The 24249-nt window shown below is 39.2% G+C and overlaps 2 protein-coding genes across 2 annotated transcripts in view; one reads left to right on the forward strand and one right to left on the reverse strand.

Annotated features, from left to right (window-relative positions):
• The window catches only part of LOC5571969 (potassium voltage-gated channel subfamily KQT member 2), a 494691-nt gene that overhangs the window by 460487 nt on the left and 9955 nt on the right, over positions 1-24249 (reverse strand). The window lies entirely within an intron of this gene.
• Positions 20220-23599, forward strand: LOC5571971 (actin, muscle-type A2). The gene is made up of 3 exons (XM_001660023.2): positions 20220-20340; positions 21695-22698; positions 22762-23599. The coding sequence occupies exons 2-3, from the start codon at positions 21774-21776 to the stop codon at positions 22965-22967; spliced, it is 1131 nt and encodes a 376-aa protein (XP_001660073.1). The 5' UTR covers positions 20220-20340; positions 21695-21773; the 3' UTR covers positions 22968-23599.

The raw sequence follows: 24249 nt of genomic DNA on the forward strand, positions 1-24249 counted from the left end.
TACTTCGTAGATTGGATACTAGCAACATTCATGTTTCTTTTTAAATATCTCATCCTGACTACTTTCAGGAACAAGGCAGGGGAGTATACCCTGTTCAAATCATAAACAAGAATATTAAAAGCATGAATATCACTATTCCCGGCCACGCCCATCTTTACCGTAACTTGGGATAGGGGAAGGAAATGTTGATGTAGCACTTACTTAATGAGAGGCCACCGACTCAGCGACACCCTCATAAGTGCTACGGAGTTGGAAGTTGGGGAAGGTATATTGTCAGGATTCGCCTAGAAAGCTGGCGATAGACCATAACAATTTGTTGTTTAAGTGTTTTCAATTTAATCTTTTGAATGCCGGCAATCAAAAGAGTAAACAATAGTTTATTTATAGTATAAATTGTATTTCGCGAAATGCTTGTCGATTGTGCAGTAATATTTTTGCTCAATAGCCAGTAAAAAGCAAAACCGATCCCTCCAGGGTCATCGGATTGTATAAAATAACGCTACGCGTAAAAAAAAAAAAAACCCGGTGGTAGATAATCGAAAAACGAAAGGAAGCGCGTTCGAGCTAAACACCCTAGGATAACACAGTCGGTTTTTCTGCTCAAAATTCTACGAAAAGCAGAATTAATCCATTAATATTTTCATTACGCGAATAATATTTTCGTTTGGTAGACGTTCTGGCACATATATCGGTAACATTTAGGTATTGTGTACAGATTGGAACAAACTCACCAAATTCCGCTTTCCAAACCAATTTACCTTTGGTGTTCAACTGAAATGCGTAAAACGAACGAAACCAGACGCATACCGACGATGCGAATGGTTTTCGGTTTTTTAATCGCCACACATCACTGACTAAGCCACCATCTCCCTCTGGTGTGCAACCGAGACGCGAAAAAACAACGAGTTTGGTTTCACACCGACGACGCGAAAGGGTTTCATTTCTTCCAATCACCATAACTCACTGACCGAACAAGCCACCATCTTGCAATGGTGGGCAATCGAGACGCGACAAGCGAACGAAACCAAACGCACACCGACGACACAAAAGGTTCTTGTTTTTCCCAATCGTCACAAATCTCTTCAATTGATAGTGCTCAAGGTTGTACTCTAATTATGCACGAAGCGAACGTAAATAATACGGAGCGCGTTCACAACTCTGAGTAGTAAGAGAAATCATCGCATGCCTCAGAATGAATTCAGCGGTTGTCACTAACACATCGATACCACTATATTTCACCGATAAGCACTCCACCACCAAACATATCATCAAATTTTCAATCGGCTAGAATCACTTTTAACTAATTGTTTAAGCCACAATTTCACTGTATTCCTCTAGTTTACACAATTTAATATCGAACACAAATAAGTTCTTTAATTTTCAATTTCATTTTTCGAATTAATTGCATATATTTCGCGACACTCAAAACAACTACTTTTCACTCTTGGCACTGTTGCCAAAACTCCCTCAACAAACCGGTGTGTGATAAAATCATACCAAAACTCTCTTATCGATTCCATTTTAAGTGATATTCAGTGAATGTTTTGCTCTTCATAACATGCAGTATTCAGACTATTACGTAGCCAAAATGTAATTATAGCAGACTTCCCTGTAATTAAGAAACAGCTTTTATAATACGTCGCATTGTATAATTAGCGACATGAAGTACGTCAATGAAATACATGAAAAAGTAATAAGAAAAACGTAAACTACACAGTTGCTACAGCTAAAATTATGTTCAATTTTCATCTATGCATCTGACAGAAGGGGATTTTTTTTTATTTCCGTACAAAGTGGGCCGAAGGGTCTCAGATTTTCATAAAACTTTTTCCACAGGCAGGGCTCATCAATATATCAATAAAAAAAATTGAGAAAAATTCAGTGTCGCCTGTTTTCCCGGAAAACTCAGTTGGTTTTCTTTTTGTTTTCCTCTGACACTACTTACTTTGAAAAATCATAACTCAAGAAAGAAGCATCATAGAAACGAAGTTTTTATGATAATGAAAGTAAATTTTCTCAGGAATAAAAAAAAAAAAATTAACTGGAAAAAGTTTTCCACAAAATTTTCCACCGTTGAGAAAATTCGTAAAGAAAAGCCGGAAAAACTATGCTTAAAGTCGTGGAAAACTTTTCCAAAAAATATTTTTGAGAAGATAATTTCATAAGCTAATAATCGCTGAAATTTTTGAAATGTACTTTACTCCGTTTTTGAGTTATGGCCAATTTTGTAAAATATGTGCAAATGTGCCATTTTGAGCCTTTTCTTTGAAAAATCATAACTCAAGAAAAGAGCATAGTAGAAACATTTTTTTTTTTCATGAAAATGAAAGCAAATTTTCTCAGGAATAAAAAAATATATTAACAGGAAATAGTTTTCCACAAAATTTTCCACCGTTGAGAAAATTCGTAAGGAAAAACCATAAAAACTATGTTCCAATTAGTGGAAAATTTTCAAAAATATATTTTTGAGAAGGTAATTTCATAAGGTGAAATATTTGATATGTACTTTTTTTCGTTTTTGAGTTATGGCCAATTTTGTGGAAAATAACCATATAAGCCTTTTCTTTGAAAACCCATATTTCAATCGAAGCATCAGAAAAACAAAGATTTTTTATCAAAGCAATTGCAAATTTTCTAAAACATCTGAAAAAAAAGATATGGGATTGGTTTTAATGAAGTATAATTCAAAATTGATGATATTTTTCATGAAAAATTACACCGCTAAGAAAATCTGAAAAAAACTGTTTCTGCCTCAATTTTCATTACACTGAAAAGGGATTCTTTCTTTTCTATAAAACAAATAAGATTATTATTTTTATTTTTTAATTTTATTTATTCAATTATACAGTACAGTAAATTGAGGCAAAAGTTCGAGTGGGGCAAGAGTTTTCTAGCTCAATTCGAAACAAAACTTATAAATGTCATGGTGGTTCGAATGCTATTCAAGTAAGAGACTTTCACTCCAAATATCATAAAAATCGATTGAGATTTGGAAAAGTTATGGCTATTCGTTGTTTATCGACGTGAATATTGTAATTTTTGGTCAAACTTTCGTTGCATGGAACCAATTGAAGATAAAATCTTTTTTAATATTTTATGTAAGGGCGTTTCTAGGCCTACCATAAGCATGCTTTGAGGTGTATTAGTTTTTGCATAAATGCTTCGAAACAGTTTTTAGCTCATAGTGAGGCAAAAGTTCGAATCAGTGGGGCAAAAGTTCGACCCATGTATAAACACACGGATAAAATTGCAAATTGCCCTAAATCCACATATTATTTTTAAATTTAGCAAAATTTGTCTGATCGTTCGAAAAATGTCACCAAAATTTTACATTTCCACTTAGTTTTGCGAAAAAGTACTATTTTTGAGTATAAAACAGTTAATCCTGTTCTGGACAATGTTTTGATAAATATTTAGTGTGTATTTTTCGGCAAACTTAAGTTTACGGCTGGTGTAAAGTGTGCCTGTTATAAAACTATGAAAAATTGAGACAGAAAGAGTTTTTTTCAAATTTTCTTAGCGGTGTACCGTTAAGTCACCAGTCACAGTGCGGCCTCCATTCACCGTGCACATATATAAATTCCTACAGAATATTCATACAATTTTCACTAATTATTCTTTCGTCTGCAAAATAAGATAAAACTGATGAAATGGAGTAGTTTTTGTCACAAAGCATTTTGAAAAACCTAGTTTATGTAGTCAGAATCATGTGAATTCTGTTTGATAACGAGATTTTTCAACATTCTTAGTAAAAACGCCAAAAATTCAGATTTTCCATTTTAACGTAAGAGTGTTAAATTTTTCAAAATTTCAATAGGTTTTCACTGTGGATACTATTAGTTAGATGTATTTCATCGTATGAGCAATGAGATTTCATGCAAATTAGGATATTTTTTATTATGACTCAGTCGAAACCCAAATGCACGGTGAATGGACCCTTTTTCACATATATGGTTCCTATTACCGTGCATTAGTGTAAAATGCATGAAATTATTCGGTAATATTAGATTTATTGTTATGTCATAATTAAACTACTTCATATATAGTTTTTGAGTGAATATGGAATGGTTTGGACAAGAAAGTCAAACCTCCTATAACGATTTTAATGAAAATATAATTATTTAGCCAATTTTTAAACTTATTATTTTTTTATTGTAAATGAAGATTTCAATATTTTTAAAAATGAGTGCGCACACTACTAGCAACATAGTTGCTCCATCAACAACGTTTCTTCAAGATACGAAATTAAATCATGACGAAAACTATACGCACGGTGAATGGTGCACTAGTGTGCACGGTAAATGGCGACATAGAACGGTACGTGGCGACCTTAGCATTACATTTTCAAACACAATTTTTGTGTAATTTTTTGTTATGCTTCGCTAGTTTTAGATTTTTTCCTGAATTATGATATAATTGCACGCTACGTAGTGGTATTCTAGTACGCTTCAAATTATTTGAAAAAGTTATATAAATTTTTGAAATGAAATTTTTTCTTAAATGCACGGTGAATGGTAGCTTGACGGTAATTTTTTATGAAAAATATCATCCATTCCGACTTATACTTCATTAAAACCAATCCCATTTTTTTTTCAGATGTTTTAGAAAATTTGCAATTGCTTTGATATTTTTTTTTTTTTTTCCGATGCTTCGTTTGAAATATGGGTTTTCAAAGAAAAGGCTTATATGGTCATTTTCCACAAAATTGGCCATAACTCAAAAACGAAATAAAGTACAATTCAAAAATTTCAGCGATTAAAGCTTATGAAATAACCTTCTCAAAAACATTGTTTTGAAAGTGTTCCACTAATTGGAACATAGTTTTTCCGGCTTTTTTTACGAATTTTCTCAATGGTGGAAAATTTTGTGGAAAACTTTTTCCAGTTAGTATTTTTTTTTATTCCTGAGAAAATTTGCTTTCATTTTCATAAAAAAACTTTGTTTCTACGATGCTTCTTTCTTAAGTTATGATTTTTCAAAGAAAAGGCTCAAAATGGCACATTTGAACATTTTCAACAAAATTGGCCATAACTCAAAAATGAAAAAAAAAATACCATTTCAAAAATTTCAGCGAAATTATCTTTTCAAAACTATTTTTTGAAAATTTTCCACGAGTTGGAGCATAGTTTTCCGGCTTTTTTACGAATTTTCTCAACGGTGGAAAATGTTGTGGAAAACTTTTTCCAGTTAATATATTTTTTTTATTTCTGAGAAAATTTGCTTTCATTTTCATTAAAAACTTTGTTTCTATGATACTTTGTTCTTGTGTTATGATTTTTCAAAGTAAGTAGTGTCAGGGGAAAACAAAAAATTTCCAACTGAGTTTTCCGGGAAAATAGGCGACCCTGATTTTTTCTCAATTTTTTTTATTCATACAGTATTGAACAAAACATTCGCAACTTTTTCGATTTTCCATACAAAATCTGAGACCCTTCAGCCCACTTTGTACTGAAATAAAAAAAAATCCCCAAAAGTGTCATGCAAATGATTGGCCTAAATAAGTATTGAAAAAATATATGTTTTCTGTAAAATTTCTCGATTAATATTCACATTTTAAATTTTTAACTAAGGGCTTAGGAGGGAATGGTGAATATATCCAGGCGATGTTGAATATAAAACATCAAACAGAAAAAAAACTCACGGGGCCCAGATAGCCGTAGCGGTAAACGCGCAGCTAATCAGCAAGACCAAGCTAAGCGTCGTGGGTTCGAATCCCACCGGTCGAGGATCTTTTTCGGGTTGGAAATTTTCTCGACTTCCCAGGGCACAGAGTATCTTCGTACCTGCCACACGATATACGCATGCAAAAATGGTCATTGGCATAGTAAGCTCTCAGTTAATAACTGTGGAAGTGCTCATAAGAACACTAAGCTGAGAAGCAGGCGCTGTCCCAGTGGGGACGCAACGCCAGAAAAGAAGAAGAAGAAAAAAAACTGTGAGAACAGTTGGTAGAATTACCACCTTTTATATACAATTTTTAGTTAATAACTGTGAATCATGGGGATGATGGAAAAGGGAACAAGCGATGCAGGAGAAACATGTTCGTGTAAAATTCAATGACGTTGAAATTTACACTATGGGTCTATTTTTTCAAGTCATGTAAATTTGAATGCCAACGTAATTTTGAGTTTATTTTCATGCTCCAAATATGTGCATGGAAATAAACTTAAATTTACATTATTGTTTTAACTGTGTAGGACGCACCAATGTCGACACTATACTCGCCCCGTATACTCGTACGAAAAAGGTCGGATCATTCCGTAGTAGCTGTCAAATCCAATTTGTTTTCATAAATTAAGTAGCATAAAATTACAGATTGGTTCGCAATAAAATCTTTACACTCGCATTGTCTTATATTTTCCACTCTCCACTCTTGTACGATAGGGCTTTTTGCGACATCTAATATTTCAAACTTTGCACATAAAACCATAGCATAATGCAAAACGTGATTTCGTTAAACGTACATTCTGATTGTTTGGGAATAAGATTGCTCTCGCGGGAGAACTCAATGATTGAGATTCGTATGTGAATCTATGACTACTGCTTGGGAGTCAACTGTAAATTAGGTTCTCGTGCAAATATAGAAAGAGCTCCGTTCACTTTTGGCTCACGTTCAAGGTTTATGGTAGTCCAGAAGTCTCCAAAAGTTTATCAGAGGCTCCTTTTGATTACCAAGTAGTTTCCAATAAATTGTCAGGGTTTAGAGGTTTCCACGTTGTTCCAGACGATATAAGGGCTTTTCAAGGAGTTGCCAGATATTTCAAGAAACTCCCACTCGGCCGGTTTTTAGAGATATTTAAATGGCTCTTAAATAGATCTCACGTGGTTGCAGGGGCTTCCATGGGGTTTCAAGGAGTGCTCGATCTGTTACCAGGGATTTTCAGGAGGGATTTCCATTGGGGTTCATGAAGAGTTCCCTATGTGATTTGATTAATGTTTGTAATCCTCCAATCTATGCAGCAATTGGCTGTAGGCAGTGTGAACTGCCTTTGTAAAAAGAAAAAAAAAATACCATAAAATCCCATGGAAATCTCATCTGAGACACTTTGACATTATATAGAACTTCGGTTTTAAGAACTCTGAATCTCTTTAGTAACGCGAAGAAACGCATAGTAAGTCATTTTGCCGACCCAACTGAAAAAAACTATGAAACAGTGAGGACTGTTTTAACTCTTTCTCTCACCATTATTTTCTTTGTTTTGCCAGATTGAAATTCCATGATAGAAATCTCTTGTAGGTAGCCTTCACGTACTGCAGAAGAAAGGCTTTTTTAAGATGTTAAAGAATGAGTGACTATGCCCGTTTGAAATTGCAATGGAGGTTAGTGCTTAACAAAAATTCCAAAACCGGAACAATTTTCATCGTGGACCACCATCTCAAATCTCCGAGCACACCACTTACAACTGTCACTACTCATTGCCTGCTACCCAAAGACGGTATTACCACCGTCGTCAGCGAACCATACAGCTAATCCCCGCTTAAACGTTTTCCTACTCAACCACCAAAGCGCACCGTCGTCAATCGTCAAAGGGATCACCGCGGCTTTATCACGCGGAGACAATCCTAACCAACCGAAACGAAACGGATAATGTTTTCCCTGTAGTAGGTAATCGTTTCCTCAGTAGCAGTAGTCGTACGCAGGAGAATTGCGAGTCGCACGCGGCCATTCCTTAAATAGCAACACGACGCGTGCCGCACATATGAATGTACTTGCGGGAGTAGCGAGTCACCTAATGGTAACTGAATGAAGTGGGAAAAAATAAAAAGTTTGTGTAATTCATTTAGTGGGAGAAAAGACTTTTCTTGCTGGGGTTACGAGCGAATTAGGTTATTTAGAGCAACTTTAGACGATTATCAAATTAACTACCCAAATGACCACCAGCTCGCTAATTCGACTTTTTTGACTTCTTCTTCTTCTTGGCATTAAATTCCTCACTGGGACAGAGCCTGCTTATCAGCTTAGTGTTCTTATGAGCACTTCCAACTGAGACCTTTCTTTGCCAAGCTGCCATTTTCCAATACGTATATCGTGTAGCAGGTACGATTATACTCTATACCAAGGGAAGTCAAGGAAATTTCCATTACGAAAAGATCCTGGACCGACCGGAAATCGAACCCAGCAACCTTCAGCATGGCTTTCTTTCGTAGCCGTGGACTCTAACCACTCGGCTGAGGAAAGCCCTCGACTTATAAACCGTAAATTTAGGGCATTTCAGCTCTACAATAGTATTATATAAGCATACAAGGAGAACAGAAGTATTATTTCAGTACTTGAGTAGGTTCCAAATTGAAACATCCATTATCAAATGTTTAACTGAAATAGCCTTAGCGGAAAAATCGCAGCTTTTCAACAATACCATACTGGATTCGAACCCTATCGCTTGCTACACGATTCACGAATTCAAAAATGATCAATTGGCAAAGAATTCTATGAGTTAATAGCTGCGGAAGGCTTCCTAAAAAAACTGTAGTTAACTGCATTCGAAACGTTAAATAACCACATTACAAATTTTATTCAAAATTAGTTTAAAACTAAAATTACGACCCTTCCTGATAATTCGACCAAACACCATAGACAGTCAAAACAAGACCAAACAGCGAAAAAGATTTACTGTGCGAAAACAGCCGCCGCACTGCAGAGGATGCCATACCACGTTTGGCGTGGCGTTTTAAGGCGACGACGAAACAATTTGCATGTCACACTATGTTAGGGAATCCGTTCAACCGTTGCATTGTTCACGGGCGCGTGTGTGCGAAGCGACGAGAAAAAGAAAACCGATGCCAAACTGGCATGTGGTTTGTGGCACGCGTCCCATAGCTTCGATTAGACACGAAGGATTTATTTTAGAACCAGCAATAAGCTGGTTCATTATGTATTTTAGTACATCGCACGGATTTACTGAGAACATCGTTAATGCTCAAATGTGCGGATGGACAATGTTTGTAATGTTTTATTATCGTAATATCGTGACACCTCTGAAATTTTCTGTTCTGACTTCTGCTTTGTCTTCATTTTTGCCTTCGGTTCTGTCTTTTGTTCTATATTCTTCTCTGTCTTCGGTTGTTTCTGTTTTTTTGCACTGTCTTCTGTTCTGTCTTCTGATCTGTCTTCTATTCTTTTTTATGTTCTATTTTCTGATCTTTCTCTTCCTGTCCTGTGTCCCTTCTTCTGATCTCTTTTTCCTATAGAGAAACTTAAAAGTAGATGGAGTACCGTGTACCTTTTAATTCCGCTCCTAAATGCTTATCTTTGACAGATACGCGTATTTCGACTACCACTTGCAGTCTTCTTCAGTGTCAGTTACTCGTATCCAGTGGATACTAGTAACTGACACTGAAGAAGACTGCAAGTAGTAGTCGAAATACGCGTATCTGTCAAAGATAAGCATTTAGGAGCGGAATTAAAAGGTACACGGTACTCCATCTACTTTTAAGTTTCTCTATTTGAGATTCTGCTCAGAGGATTCGAACATTCATTAAAGAGCTCTTTTTCCTGTTCTGTCTTCTGTTCGGTTTGTTGTTTTGATTTCTGTTTTGTCTCCTATTCGATCTTCTTTTTTGTCATCTGTGCTGCCTTTTCTTCTATCTTCTTGTCTGCCTTCTGCTCTGTCTTCTGTTCTGTCTTCTGTTCTATCTTCTTTTCTGCCCTCGGTTCTATCTTTTGTTCTGTCTTCCATTCTGTTTCCTGTTCTGTCTTATGTTCTGCCTTCTTTTATGTGTCCAGTTCTGTCTTCTGTTCTATCTTCTGTACTGTGCCCTGTTCTGTCTCCTGTTCTTGCTGCTCTCTTCTGTATTTGGTTCTGTCTTCTATTCTGCCTTCCGTTCTGTCTTCTGTTCTGTCTTCTGTTCATTATTCCGTTCTGTCTTTTGTTCTGACTTTTGTTCAGTCTTCCATTCTGTTTTCTATTATGTCTTGTTTTCTGTCATCTACTCTGTATTCTGTTCTGTCTGTTTATCTGTTCTGTCTTAGCTGTATTTTCATCCTGTTGAATCTTTCTTAGTAATGATGTTGTTGTTGTTGTTTGAGAGGGACTTTAACCCGAAGGTCATTCGTCCCTTCCCAAGTAGCACTGGTAACAAATGCAATATTTTAGAAAAATAAAACAAATTACATTGCCGTTGCATTTCAGATAATTTGTAGCATATCTTATTGATGATTTTCAATTTTGGTTACTAAACTATTACATTGTAACTTACGCTTTGTTTACATTACATAGGTGTTGCATTTTTACTTGCATGTAACTTAAAATAGAGCTGTCAAAATGAATAAGTTACATTGAAATTGAATCTGTGGTTGCAAAGAAACAAATAACACGCTAGGTTACATACAGATTGCTAAGTCACATGTGTGTAACAGCATGAAGTTTGTTTACCATTTGTAATTGGGGAAGGGGTGAAAAAATTAACAGGATGGTAAACTGAACACCGAACTTGTTACGCATGAACAACAAATTTCAATAATTTTTATTGCGCACGGATAATTTAGAGCATAAATAAGAGTATTTTTGTTGATACGGAGATAAATTTAAGTCAGAACCACAGTCAGAAATTAAAACTGATGTAATTTTAGGCACGGAAATGTTGAGGTTTTTCAATGAGGTGAATATCGTAATGATATGATGTCGAAGCAGAAACCCTTAGAAATGTTTTCGAAGGGATTATAATCATTCATAGATGTTTTTAGGACTGCGATAAAAAATTTCAAAAATGTTTGTTTTGCTCGTGTATTTTACCACCAACATAAAATGGACATTTCCATAACATTTTAATGACGATGAAAGTATGTGAAAATGTAGCTGTCTTGTCGCTGCGTTAATTTACATCTCTATCCGTCAAACGCAGTTTTTTCGTTCAAAATCATGCATATATTCATGTGTTCACTGTATTTTATTATACAGTAAACACATTTTCGGCGAGTAAATTTCAGTTTTGAACAGAAAAATGGCTGTTGAAGTTACGATGATTACGATGACGGATCCTTAAACGTTAAAGTGTTTGGGTCCTCTAGACAATTCGTAATCAAACGTCAACACTCCACCGCAAAATCGCTAGTGTTTGGAGGTGATGTTTACTTCAAAATTTCGGAATCAACATCTCCAACTTAGTTCTAATACCCTCCGTCCACGAGTTATTGTGGCGCATCGATCGTCGCAAGTTTCTCGTTAAATAGCCAATCCCGTAAATGATTGTGTTTTGTTAAGCTTAAGTACTTTTAGACGACAGCAGTCAGTGGCTGGCTTCTTTGTTCAAATTTGTTCTGGGATTCCAAATCCCACAGGGTCCACTTATGCACTGTCATAGTTTGTATTACGTGCAATAAATACGTTAAATTTGTCCTTGAAAAACTTATCGAAGGACCTAAACTTTAATCAACACGTGGGGGCAAAACCCCCACCCCCCTATTTCATAACATCAAAACAGCTGTTGAATTCAAAGATTCAAATTCTAGCAAACGTAATGCCATGCTGAAGTAACGCGCAAATTAGAACCTTACAAATGTAAATTTTTCGCATCAGCATGTATCTTTTATTGATGTTATTCAGAACAAACGCCTGGAGGTATGCATTATATATGCAGAATCGATGAAGATAAATCACTCATGTTAGTTAGGCCCTATTAAAGTGACAGCACAGAAATGCACAAGGGGCTACCATTACCAACGCGGCAATTTTTTCCCAATTTTAGACCCACCTTCCCCCTAGTAGTCATCTGTCCATACACAAAATTTACAATTTGTATGGACCGTGGTCATTGGGCAGAATCTCTTCCCTCCCCCAATAAATGACTACGTGGTTTATGGATGACCCATCCATAAGCACGCATTTTTAAATTGATTTGTTAACCCTAGAAATACTCAAATGGATGGATGATGTTTCTACTATTTGATAGAGAACATATTTGTATATCCGATTATAATAAAAAAAGTATATTTTTCACATCTAAATCACTATTTTCCTTATCATGGGTACATTACCCTCAGTCCCTAATATTGGCACATATTGATCAATTTCTAAATTCAATTCGTTGTTTCACCTCAGGACGCAAGATTGCATTACTTCCTAGCGTATTGTAGTGAAAAATTGTTAACAAACCCGCATCTTGTCACCTTTATTCACAGAAGAGAGGATCGATGAAGAGAAATCGATCATGCGACTTGCGCCCTTATTATAGCACACGCTTGAATTTGCCTTCTTTTGAGCTATTCGAGCCATTTGAGCATGTCACAAACCATGTGCTTTCTTGGACGCAATTAATTTTCATACATTTGTAAGGTTCCAGTCAATTGGCTTGGGGGACATTTGCATATTATTTGATGATTTATCGCAAATTCACCGTTTTTCCCATTAAAAGCAAGACTATATCGTTAAGGTGTTCATTTCAATACCCCTTCCCCTATTGACAGCAGTGTAATTTATTGGCAGTTTCAGTATAGTTACACATCAGTTTCAAAATAACATAAGATTTCTGGGTAACTAATGTGTAACTAACGAGTAACTTGCTGACAGTGGTCAACACTACATGTCAAAAATGTTTATACATAATGTGAATTTTGATAGAAGAACTTTACTATTTTATGACTAGTTATTGTTTTCATAGATATTTTTCCAGTGATTAATTAAAATTGTTGAATTTACAATTTGCAGCCTCTCTAACAGCATTTTAATAGTTTTCATCATTTTAGATTGGCTGTCCTCAAACAGTCATTCGGAAGTGTATCTGCAGCAAGATGAAATTAAATGGCGATTTATGATAGGCAACCCAGAAAATTCAACAGCGGGACACGAAAAAACGTGTTTTTGGAATCACAATCTTCACAAACAATTAAATTAAAATCAAAAACACTGCTGATTTGAGTAACAGTGTCAATTTCCATTTTTTTGTCAGTTCTAATGTAATAATATCTCAACAATCCAGGTATCATGTGTTATTCAATATAAAATTATTATCTATTTTATGAACGCGTCAATTTTGAGCAAGTAAAATGATTGATTTCACCACAAATTCAAATCGGCATGTTAAATCCATTATGTACTTGTGAACAATTACGCGTTCGAAAATCATACGTATTACTTTTACTGACATTCAATTCTAAAATGGTTGTTCGGTTCCAAAACTGTCAGAAAGTAACAACAACTTCAACGCCGTTTCATTTATTTTGTCGCAGGAAAACCCATGCGTAATCAACAAATTACATAGCAGTCGCTTGTGAACTTCTTATGTAACGAACACACAAGTTACATATGGCTCGACTTTTTGCGCTTTTTTGGTTACATAGCAGTATTTTTCCAAGTTGCAAATGTATCATATTGTAACTATTGGAGATGTTAAGTAGTCGTTGCTGTAAGCTACTTGTAACAATATGTGCTGCTTGGGTTCTTAGTAATGAGCCTTTTTCTATTCTCCTCCGAATCTAAGCCATTTTCATATCTGAAGTCTTTTCAAATATTTCCTCTTCAGCCTTCGTGCATAAGTGTCTTCATTTCTTTAAAAAATGCAGTCCCTCAAGGCTACAAATACTCTTTTGCCATTTCAGTCTTCCTATTGTCTTTATTTATATTTTTTTTTGCTTTTCAGTCTTACGGAGAAATCAAAACGCTACGTTTCTTGACAATCCAACGTTTCGTAGGTAAGTGGTAAAACAGAAGGTAAATTTGAACAATGAACGGCAACCAGGAAAAAAAAAATCCATAAAAGCGAACCTTTAAAAAGTCTAAGTTCAAAGACCGAAACGATGAATTTCAAAAAAAAAAAAAACGTTTCGAGATTTGTCCGTAAGACAGAAAAGCCGTTAATTCAAAAATTAAAACAATAGTAGTATTCTAATCCACATTCTCTTTTATCTGTCAAATATCTGTTGCTTCTTCGGTGGGATTTAATTTTTCTTGCCTATTCAGTATCTTATTTTTTTTCAATTTCGTAAATAATTTCAGTCATTCAGTATCTTTATTCACACCGATCTCTATAGTTTCTTCTTTATTCTTAGTCGCTTTAATCAATTCAATCTAATAAGAATCTCTCAATTTTATTCAGCATGACCCTTCAAACTCTAAGGTCTATACAGCTCTTAAAATCTTCTCACTCTCTTTAGCGTCTTCAGTATATCCTTTATTTTATGAATTTTCCATCTATCCATTCAAACATTTTCAGTCTCTTAAGTCTTTCCAGTCTCTTGAGACTCTTTCGTTTCTTCAGGCTCTTTAATATCTTCAAGCCCTTCAGTATCTGCTGTATTTTCAGTCTCTTGAATTTCTGTTTTCTTCTTCCTTCTGTTTGTTTTTCAGCTTCATATAACTCTTCTGTATCTGCAGTTTCTTAGTTTCTTCAGCATCTGCATTATCATAGGTGTCGTTCATCTCTTCAGTCCTTTCAATCTGTATCATCAGTCTTTTCAAACTTTTCATAATCTTCAATCTTTTCAATCTCTTCTGCTTCTGAAAGCATAATAAATCTTTCCAGTCTCTTAGGCCTTCGCAATAGCTCCATTTTGTTTTTGCTTCTCATGATCGGCCTTTACAGTCTTTTTTGTCTTTTCAGTGTTCAGTGCTTCAGTAAACTAATTATGTTTTGTCTCCCTGAAGGTTTTTTTCTCTTCATTATTTTTTATATACCTAGTTTCTTCAGTCTCTTCCTCATTTTATGAATCTTCTATCTATTTCATTTCAGTATATTCCTCCACCTTCGCCTCTTTTTAGTCTCGTTAGTCTTTTCAACCTTTTCAAAATATTAGGTCTGTTCAATCTTCCCTGTTTCGACAGAATTGGAGAACAAGAACTCCAATTCAGTAAATTTTCAGTCTCTTCCAATCTCTCCAGTCTCTTTCAGTTTCTTCAGTCTCTTCCAGTCTATTCACTATTTTTCAGTCTTCTCAGTCTCTTCATTCTCTTCCAGTCTCTTCAGTATATTCAGACTATCCAGTCTCTTCACTTTTTCCAGTCTTCTCAGTCTCTAGTCGAGACTCTAGTAGAGAGTCTAGTCTCTTCTGGTCTCTTCAGCCTTATCCAGTCTCTTCAGTCTGTTTAGTCTCTGTAGTCTTTTCAGTCTCTTCCAATATCTTCAGTCTCTTCAATCTCTTCAATCTCTTCAAACTCTTCAGTCTCTTCCAGTCTTTACAATCTCTTCAGTCTTTTTTACTCTCTTCAGTCTCTTGGATTGGACTCAGATTGGAAGAAACTGCAATATCTTCAGACTCTTCCAGTCTCAATCTCTTCAGCGTCTACAGTATCTTCAGTCTCTTCAGTCTTTTGCCGTATCCGTATCTAGTTACAGCCGCAGAACGCGAACAGAAGGAATTGCGGAGTAGAGCGGAAAAAGCCGAAAAAGCATTGATTTCATTGAATGCAACAGCCGTTGCAAAGGAGACGCCTAGGAGCAATCCGACCACCCGCTCGGAAAAAAGAACGAGGGATACAGCAGGAGAACCGGAAGATCCCAAAAAGCAGAGAAGCGGCAATGAGTGTCGAGGGTGGCTTCAAATTCCCCAAATATCAGAAAGCGAAGGCAGAGCAGTAATGATGATGAAGATAACACTGGTGAACCTCATTCATTGCGACGCCGCACAACAACTGTTGTGGCAGTCGACAACAGAAACAAAGTGTGACATTGCGATCATTGCAGATCCGTATCGGGTTCCTCCCGATAACGGCAATTGGGTAGCAGACAGAGCAGAGACGACGGCGATCCAAGTAATGGGCCGATTCCCTACCCAAGAAGTAGTCGAACGCTCATACGAGGGTTTCGTGATCGTTAAAATTAACGGAATCTTCGTGTGTAGCTGTTACGTCCCCCCGAGATGGACACGGGAGCAGTACACCCAAATGTTGGATGTGCTAACCGACAAGCTGATCAGTCGAACGCCGGTCATAATCGGACGAGACTTCAATGCGAAGGCCATGGAGTGGGGTAGTAGACTGACCAACGTGAGAGGCTACAGTTTGCTGGAAGCTCTAGCGAAGCTTGAGTTAAGGCTGTGCAACGACGGTCTCGCTAGCACATTTCGCGAAGACGGTAGGGAATCCATCATCGACGTGACCTTTTGCAACCAGTCGCTGATTCCCAATATGAACTGGAGAGTAAGCGAAGACTACACCCACAGTGACCATCAAGCGATCCACTACTGCGTTGGCCAGAGAAGTTGTGCAGTATGGCAGAGGAGGAATGGAGAACGAAGGTGGAAGACGAAGCATTTCGATAAGGATTTTTTTGTCGAAGCACTCCGAGCAGTAAGCGACGCTCCAAACATGGATGCAGGAAAGCTGAGACAGAAGCGTTGGCGAGAGCGTGTGACGCAACTATGCCGAGAAAATTGGAGTCAAGGAATCAACGGCTTCCTGCATACTGGTGGAACGACAGACTCAGCCCCCTTCGCGCAGCCTGCTTCAGCGCCAGAAGACGCGTGCAGAGAGCTAGATCCGAAGCCAGCATGGTAGAGCGTAAAGTGACTTACCGACTGGCCAGAGCCGCGTTGAAACGGGAAATAGCGACGAGTAAAACGAACTGCTACAAGAAATTGTGCCGGGTAGCTGACGCAAATCCCTGGGGCAACGCCTATCGAGTAGTGATGGCGATGATCAAGGGCCCAGTTACCCCAGTTGAAATGTGTCCCAACAAACTGAAGGCGATAGTGAACGGTCTCTTTCCTACGCATGCTCCAACTGCGTGGCCACCCGCACCGTACGCTGACGTAGATGAAGAAAATGCCGGTATACAAGTGTCTAACGCCGAGCTGATAACGGTTGCGAAAGGATTGAAGCTGAACAAAGCTCCCGGACTAGATGGTATTCCTAATGTAGCGCTAAGGGCAGCAATCTAGGCGTTCCCAGACATACTCAAGACAGTGTTGCAGAAGTGTCTACCGGAAGGCTGCTTCCCAGACAGATGGAAGGTGATGAAGCTGGTGTTACTGCCAAAACCGGGTAAACCACCAGGAGATCCTGCTTCATATAGACCAATATGCTTGCTGGATACTCTAGGAAAACTTCTGGAGAAGGTCATCTTTGGCAGGCTGACGATGTACACGGAAGGCGAGAACAGATTATCGAAAATGCAGTTCGGATTCCGTAAAAGACTTCGACGGTGGATGCTATTCGGGCAGTCATCGCGTGCGTGGAGAAAGCGTCCAAGCAGAAGAGGAGAGGCAATCGATACTGCGAAGTGGTAACAACAGACGTCAAAAACGCGTTCAACAGTGCCAGTTGGGAGGCTATCGCCGCAGCCCTACACAGAATGCGGGTTCCCGGATATCTGTGTAAAGTTCTGCAAAGTTACTTTCAGAACTGCGTACTGGTCTACGACACAAACCAGGGACTGATGTCAATTGAAGTCACGGCAGGAGTTCCGCAGGATCCATACTTGGTCCAACATTGTGGAACATGATGTACGATGGAGTGCTAACCTTGTCACTGCCGAATGGAGTCGAGATCGTCAGGTTCACAGATGACGTCGTTCTTGCGATAACTGGTGAGACTGCGGAGGAGGTGGAGATGCTGACGGTGAAATCGCTAGACACCATTGAATCGTGGATGACTGGAGTCAAGCTGTAGTTGGCTCATCATAAAACGGAGGTGGTGCTGGTCAGCAACTGCAAGGCGGTTCAGCTGTTGGAGATCAACGTCGGAGGGCACGCAATCCCATCGAAGCGCTCTCTAAAGCATCTTGGAGTAATGGTCGACGACAGGCTAAACTTCAACAGCTACGTAGACTATGCCTGCGAAAAGGCAGCTAACACCGTAGGTAGGATCATGCCCAACATTTGAGGACCAAGAAGTAGTACGAGACGTCTTCTAGCGACCGTATCATCGTCCATATTGAGATACGAAGTCCCGGCTTGGGTTGCAGCGTTGGGAACCAAATGCAAAGTAAATGGCGTGAAGACCAGAGAGCTCCGGGTCGCGATCGGAGTAGGCTAGATCCTCCATCGGGGACTAGACCGAGTAGAGCGGGCGTAGCGTAGTATAGGTTAATAGTCGTCGGGGCGCCTGCAAACCGGAAGCCATCCTCCAACCGGAATTGCAGAACCGACCCTGGCATCTGCCTGGATAGCATCGGTTCGGGAGATCTTCCGCCGCCGGGGAAACCTTCGTCGGAGTAAGATAGATCCACCGCCGGAGACTACTCTGAGTAGTACGTAGCGTATCACCAGCTTGAGTCGTCGGAGCGCCAGTGAACCGGAAGCCATCCTCCAACCGGAATCGCTGGACCGACTTCAGCACTCCACCGGCCAGTATCGAAGCATGAAGAAGCGCGTAGCCGGAGTAGGCTAGCTCCACCGTCGGGGAATAGGCCGAGTAGCATTGATCGTCACAAACCAGTTTTGGGTCGTCTGGGCGCTAGTGAACCGGAAGCCATCATCCAACTGAAATCGCTGAACCGACCTTGGCATCCAACTGGTCAAACAGGAGAGCTCGAACAGCAGCAGTGGAGAATGAGTCATCGTAGAGCAACGAAGTGCACATGAGCGTGCAGAAGAAGTTCAACAGGGCTCTGACGCGAGGCCAGCCCAAGAGAAGTATGTGTCGTCGCACAGAAAGCTGTCCATAGCCCCGGCGAGATCTTCAACCATAAATTAGGCAAAACGAGTAGTCGCATAGACACCGTAGAAATGTCGTATTGCTCAGCGTTTTTGACGACATTAAGCTCCAACAGCGAACTAGCAAAACAGCTAGAGGCTGAGACTGACGAAGTGCATCAGCACAGTCCTTACCCGATGAAGTTGCGTGATGTAGTTCCGGGGGAGATCGAGCACAGGAGCAGAATGGAAAGTTTTTTTGTTGTTAAGCACGCCTAACGTGAGTCCCACACCATGCTAACGCATAACAGGCCAGGCTTTAGAAGCTTTTTTGTACTCTATTATAAATAAAAAAGACTCTTCAGTATCTTCAGTCTCTTCCGTCTCATCAGTCTACTTAACCTCTTCAGTCTTTTCAGTCTCTTTAGTCTTCTTAGTCTCTACGTCTCTTCCTGCCTCTTCAGTATCTTCAGTCTTCTCAGTATTTTCAGTCTCTTAAGTCTTTCCAGTCTTTTCAGTCTCTTCGGACTATTGAATTGAAAAAGTTTGAAATCTAACTTCTAAGATTGCACTATAACTTCAAATGCACTAATCTCGCGAAGGCAACATTCAATAACAGTGCACTTTTTATTTTGGCTTTGTGCACTAACAGTAAGCTTAAAATAAGAAGATCAGGAACTTTAGCCTACTATTTATCCAGTTTAGTGCCTTTGAAAACGCGAGTAACGTCACAAGTCGGCCATTGTGATGGCAATTTTTAGATAACGAGATGTTTAACGTTAAGTCTCTTCAGTCTCTTCCAGTCTCTTCCAGTCTCTTCAGTCTCTTCAGACTATTAAGTATATTCAGTCTCTTCAGCCTCTTCTGTCTCTTCAGTCTCTTCAGTCTCTTCAGTCTCTTCCAGTCTCTTTCAGTCTCTTAAGTCTCTGCAGTCTCTTCCTGCATTTTCTGTCTCTTTCAGTTTTTTCAGTCTCTTCCAGCCTCTTCCGTCTCTTCAGTCTCTGAAGTCTATTCCTGTCTTTTCATTGTTTTTCTGTTTATTCAGTCTCTTCCAGTCTCTTCGGTCTCTTAAGTCTCTTCCAGTCTCTTCAGTCTCTTCCTGTCTCTTCAGTCTTCTCAGTCTCTTCAGTCGCTTCAGTCTCTTCAGTCTTTTCAGAACATTATCATGAATTATGCTAAATTATTTCATTAGTCTGCCTATCATCAAATATCTGAACATCGTTTTCTTAAAATTCCGAGCCAGTCTAACCCGGCACGCAACTCGTCTGTTTTCATCGCAAGTAGATCAATTACCCATCAACGTGTTCGAGTCCAAATTTGTATGTTAGGTTCACCTCACCGACGCGCGTTCTTTTTCTCAGCTGTATGCGTTAGCGCATTGCGATTGCGGATCGATCCGAATTAGCAAACGAATCAACACTATTCGATTCGGGTAAGGATCGATAGCCACATTCGGGTATTTTTGACTGCACTAGTGCAAGCGCAGATTCGCACCATTTATGGATTTGGTTGGATCAGATGCAGTTTAGCGTTGCCATTCCGTTTACCCTTTTATGGGATGGACGCAACCGATCCAATCAATCAACCCGAGTTTTCCGACGCTCTTGGAAAATCGTCGCACGAAAAACTAAGAATGAAGCTACAAAAATGGGATTCTGATAGGGAAAAGTGACGGCGGTCGAGGATGACCCTCGACGGTGATAGCGATCGGATCAAGGAAGCCGATATAAAAGCTAATGGCAGTCGATCGAAGACCTCAGTCTTTGATAGTGTTCTTAGCAGGTGACAAGTAGAGTACACTATCTACAGAGCTGTGGTGCAACCGTTGTTGGAAGGTTAGTGGAAGTGGAAGTGTGTGGTAAAATGTAGGGGAGTTGAAGTAAAGTTATGTAACGGGACATAAAATTTGTGACGAAAAATTGTTGGAGTGTAGTGCGAGTACAAAAAATCGTACGAATTGTGCATTGCATAACCCAATATTGAGACCGAACCTCTTAGTGTTAGTTACATATTGAACCAATCATTCAACTATAACATAGAATAAATATTGGAAGGAAGATCTAAACTAAACCAAATTGTTCATACAATGAATCTCAATTGACAGGACGGGAAAATTTTTGTACCGTTCATTATCGACATCCGTAAACCTAAGGAATTTTGTTTTACTATATGGTTCTAGCTGAGCTTCTTCTTGAAAAAACATGCTTCTAAGTTAAGTGTAATAAGAGCACTTTCTCTTTTTTGAGAGGTTAATATATCGAAGTAAATAATTGCGCTTTTTTATATTAACTATGATACAGTAATTTGCTTAGAATTCCATTCCTTTCAGGAGTGACAAATAAGTCTTAGAAGGGTTTCTAGAAGAGGAAAGACAAGTAGAGCTATCACGGTATTGAACTGAGCAATATCCTGACGAGCCCTCATCACACAAAATTCTGCCCTTGGAATCGCTTTCCGAATTGTTTCATGAGCGATGTTTTACATTAAAGTCACCAATGACAAACAATTTTGACTCATTGCAAGTCAATTTACGCAAGTCAGTTTGAAGCAGATTAACTTGCTGCCCCGTGCATTGAAAGGCAAATAAACAGCTATGAAAGTTTAGTTGCCAAGCTGTGTTTCAACAGAAACAACTTATTAACGATGATAGCAACTCCACCGAAAGCTCCATCTCTTTTTGAGTTTGAGAAACTATAAAATTGAACAGCTTGTTCTCTTAACCATTCAAAAAACGAGAATTTCAATTCAACAAATTTGAGAAAATAATTCTATGTGTTATTTAAAATTTAATAATAATAATAATATAACATTCAATATTTAATATATGAAAGAGCCGCCTGTTACCTGTAAGTAAGCAATAAGCATAAGTATTTCCATTTGATTTGAAACATTCAGTAACCCGTAGGAAAAAAAAAATGAAGAAAAGAGCTGAAATAGGAATGTCCTTAGGTATTTCCAATCGAATTAAAAAAAAAATGAACGGTTACCTGTCGGAAGATATAAGACTTGAGAATGAGTATGGTAAAAATTTACCTGATGGTTATTATTATTATTATTCAAGCGTTAGTTAATCGCAAAATGAGAACTGCTGGAGATTCTGCTTAGAGAATTTCGGTTGATTGATGTTTACACAACATTGTCTGTTTATTACTCTTACTTATCACTTTCCTTATCTCTCTCTCTTCACAGCTCTCTCCCTCCCGCGCCTCTTCGCCCGATCACATTTTCCGCCTCGCCTCGTAACCCGTCCCCCATTTAGCCAGCCACCATGTGTGACGACGATCAGGGAGCGTTGGTCGTGGACAATGGCTCCGGAATGTGCAAGGCTGGCTTCGCCGGTGATGATGCTCCGCGTGCCGTATTCCCGTCGATTGTCGGACGCCCTCGGCACCAGGGTGTGATGGTCGGTATGGGTCAGAAGGACGCCTACGTAGGTGATGAGGCCCAATCCAAGCGGGGTATTTTGACGTTGAAGTATCCGATCGAGCACGGTATCATCACCAATTGGGACGACATGGAGAAGATCTGGCATCACACGTTCTACAACGAGTTACGTGTCGCACCGGAGGAGCATCCGATTCTGCTGACGGAGGCTCCGCTGAACCCGAAGTCTAACCGCGAGAAGATGACTCAGATCATGTTTGAGACTTTTGCCGCTCCGGCCGCTTACGTGGCCATTCAGGCCGTCCTGTCTCTGTACGCCTCCGGTCGTACCACTGGTGTCGTACTTGACTCCGGAGATGGTGTATCGCACACTGTCCCCATCTACGAAGGTTATGCTCTGCCACATGCCATTCTGCGTATGGACTTGGCCGGTCGCGATTTGACCGACTACCTGATGAAGATCTTGACTGAGCGCGGCTACTCGTTCACCACCACTGCTGAGCGCGAAATTGTCCGCGATATCAAGGAGAAGCTGTGCTACGTCGCTCTGGACTTCGAACAGGAAATGCAGGCCGCTGCAGCTTCTTCCTCTTCGGAGAAGTCCTATGAATTGCCCGACGGACAGGTCATCACCATTGGCAACGAGCGCTTCCGCGCCCCGGAGGCCTTGTTCCAGCCGTCCTTCCTGGGAATGGAAGCCACCGGTGTTCACGAGACTGTCTACAACTCGATCATGCGTTGCGACGTCGACATCCGCAAGGATCTGTATGCTAACAGCGTCCTCTCCGGAGGTACCACCATGTATCCAGGTAATTGACCTATCAGGAAATTCAGGAGTACAGTTACTAATTCCCCTTCAATCCCCAAAACAGGTATTGCCGATCGCATGCAGAAGGAGATCACATCGCTGGCTCCGTCGACCATCAAGATCAAGATCATTGCCCCGCCGGAGCGTAAGTACTCCGTCTGGATCGGTGGTTCCATCTTGGCTTCGCTGTCCACGTTCCAGACGATGTGGATCTCGAAGCACGAGTACGACGAGGGCGGCCCAGGAATTGTGCACCGCAAGTGCTTCTAAGGGCCCTTGATCGATCGCTGCCACCACACCCAATTATCAATGACGACTGCTATAACTGCCATACTCATATGACCACTGCCTTGACGGCTTGCCCTGCTGCCATACCGGGGCCTGATCGGGGGCAGTGTGCGCGCTCGCGTCCATTTTTGCTACTACTACTTCTACTACATCTGCTGACATCTCTGTAGAATATCTATTACATTTATGACATCTTTCACATCTACTGACATCTACTACAATTACTAGAGCTAAGTACTTCTGCTTTTTTTTTCTTTGCTATGATAAACAGGTTTTTAATTTTGACAAAAAAAAAACTGTTTGCACGCCACCAATCAAAAAACTCGGAGTTTGACTAATTCATTGCGTGAAAGAAAAGCCTGTTCGCAGATGTTCAGTACCGGATCGAAAAGCGATAGTTTTCTGATTTTGATGCTAGTAGTAATGGTAGTAAGTTCAAACAAAGTTGTAGCCATAAAACTTCTAGCAATGTGCACAAGAACACATTCAAGGTCACTTTAAAATATGCTCCCATTTTGCTTAGATACAATCATTTACACATCATTTCAGCTCAACCACTGCGCTACATAGTTACCTGATTTGTAGTACCAACAATATAGTTACTGAATATTGAAGACTGCTTTTAAATAAACTTTTTATTTTAACTCTCTTATACCCACATCTTTATTTTCAATCTAAATATCATTTATCGCTGTCTGAAATAGTTCTAAGTATGTGGTGGGAAATAATTAGATTTATTTTTTGATTTTTTATTTCAGTTTTAAATATTTCTATGCCTTCCGCTGATTTTGGGCAGTGATGCAAATTCTTGCCACATCATCTAGGGCAGCTCAGATATTGATTTGACAGACTGCATGCTGATGTAATACATAAGTAATTCAGATCATGGATTCCTTAATATAGGTAATCGTCCTTATTTCATGGTATCTACTAGAGAAAAAGTATTAGACATACTGCTCTACTCGAACAGAAAAAGTCACGAATTGACGAATTAGCATGTATCAGTTGAGGAATCATTATCTTATCGTCACTACATCTTCTTCGATCATTTGAATATGTAAGTTCGCAAATTTTACGTTATAGGAATCCCCGGTGGGAACTCTTAATTGGTGCTTCGGATAACTTAAGTGTAGGAACTACATTCAGCCAACTCTGTAAATCTTATATGATACATGGTCATTTTTTTTCTATCGCTGAGAATAAATGAATGAGCTAACTCATCAGCTCGCTATGGACCATCGCATAATTTTATTGGCCTTGGGTG

This window comes from Aedes aegypti, chromosome 3 (assembly GCF_002204515.2).
Source record: "Aedes aegypti strain LVP_AGWG chromosome 3, AaegL5.0 Primary Assembly, whole genome shotgun sequence".
NCBI lineage: Eukaryota > Metazoa > Arthropoda > Insecta > Diptera > Culicidae > Aedes > Aedes aegypti.

What these genes read in the sequence shown, in the direction of transcription:
- LOC5571971 (XM_001660023.2), top strand. Translation starts at nt 21,774, where the DNA reads ATGTGTGACGACGATCAGGGAGCGTTGGTCGTGGACAATGGCTCCGGA. An exon ending in AGGTACCACCATGTATCCAG is followed by an intron (nt 22,699 to 22,761) that starts GTAATTGACCTA and finishes TCCCCAAAACAG; the next exon opens with GTATTGCCGATCGCATGCAG.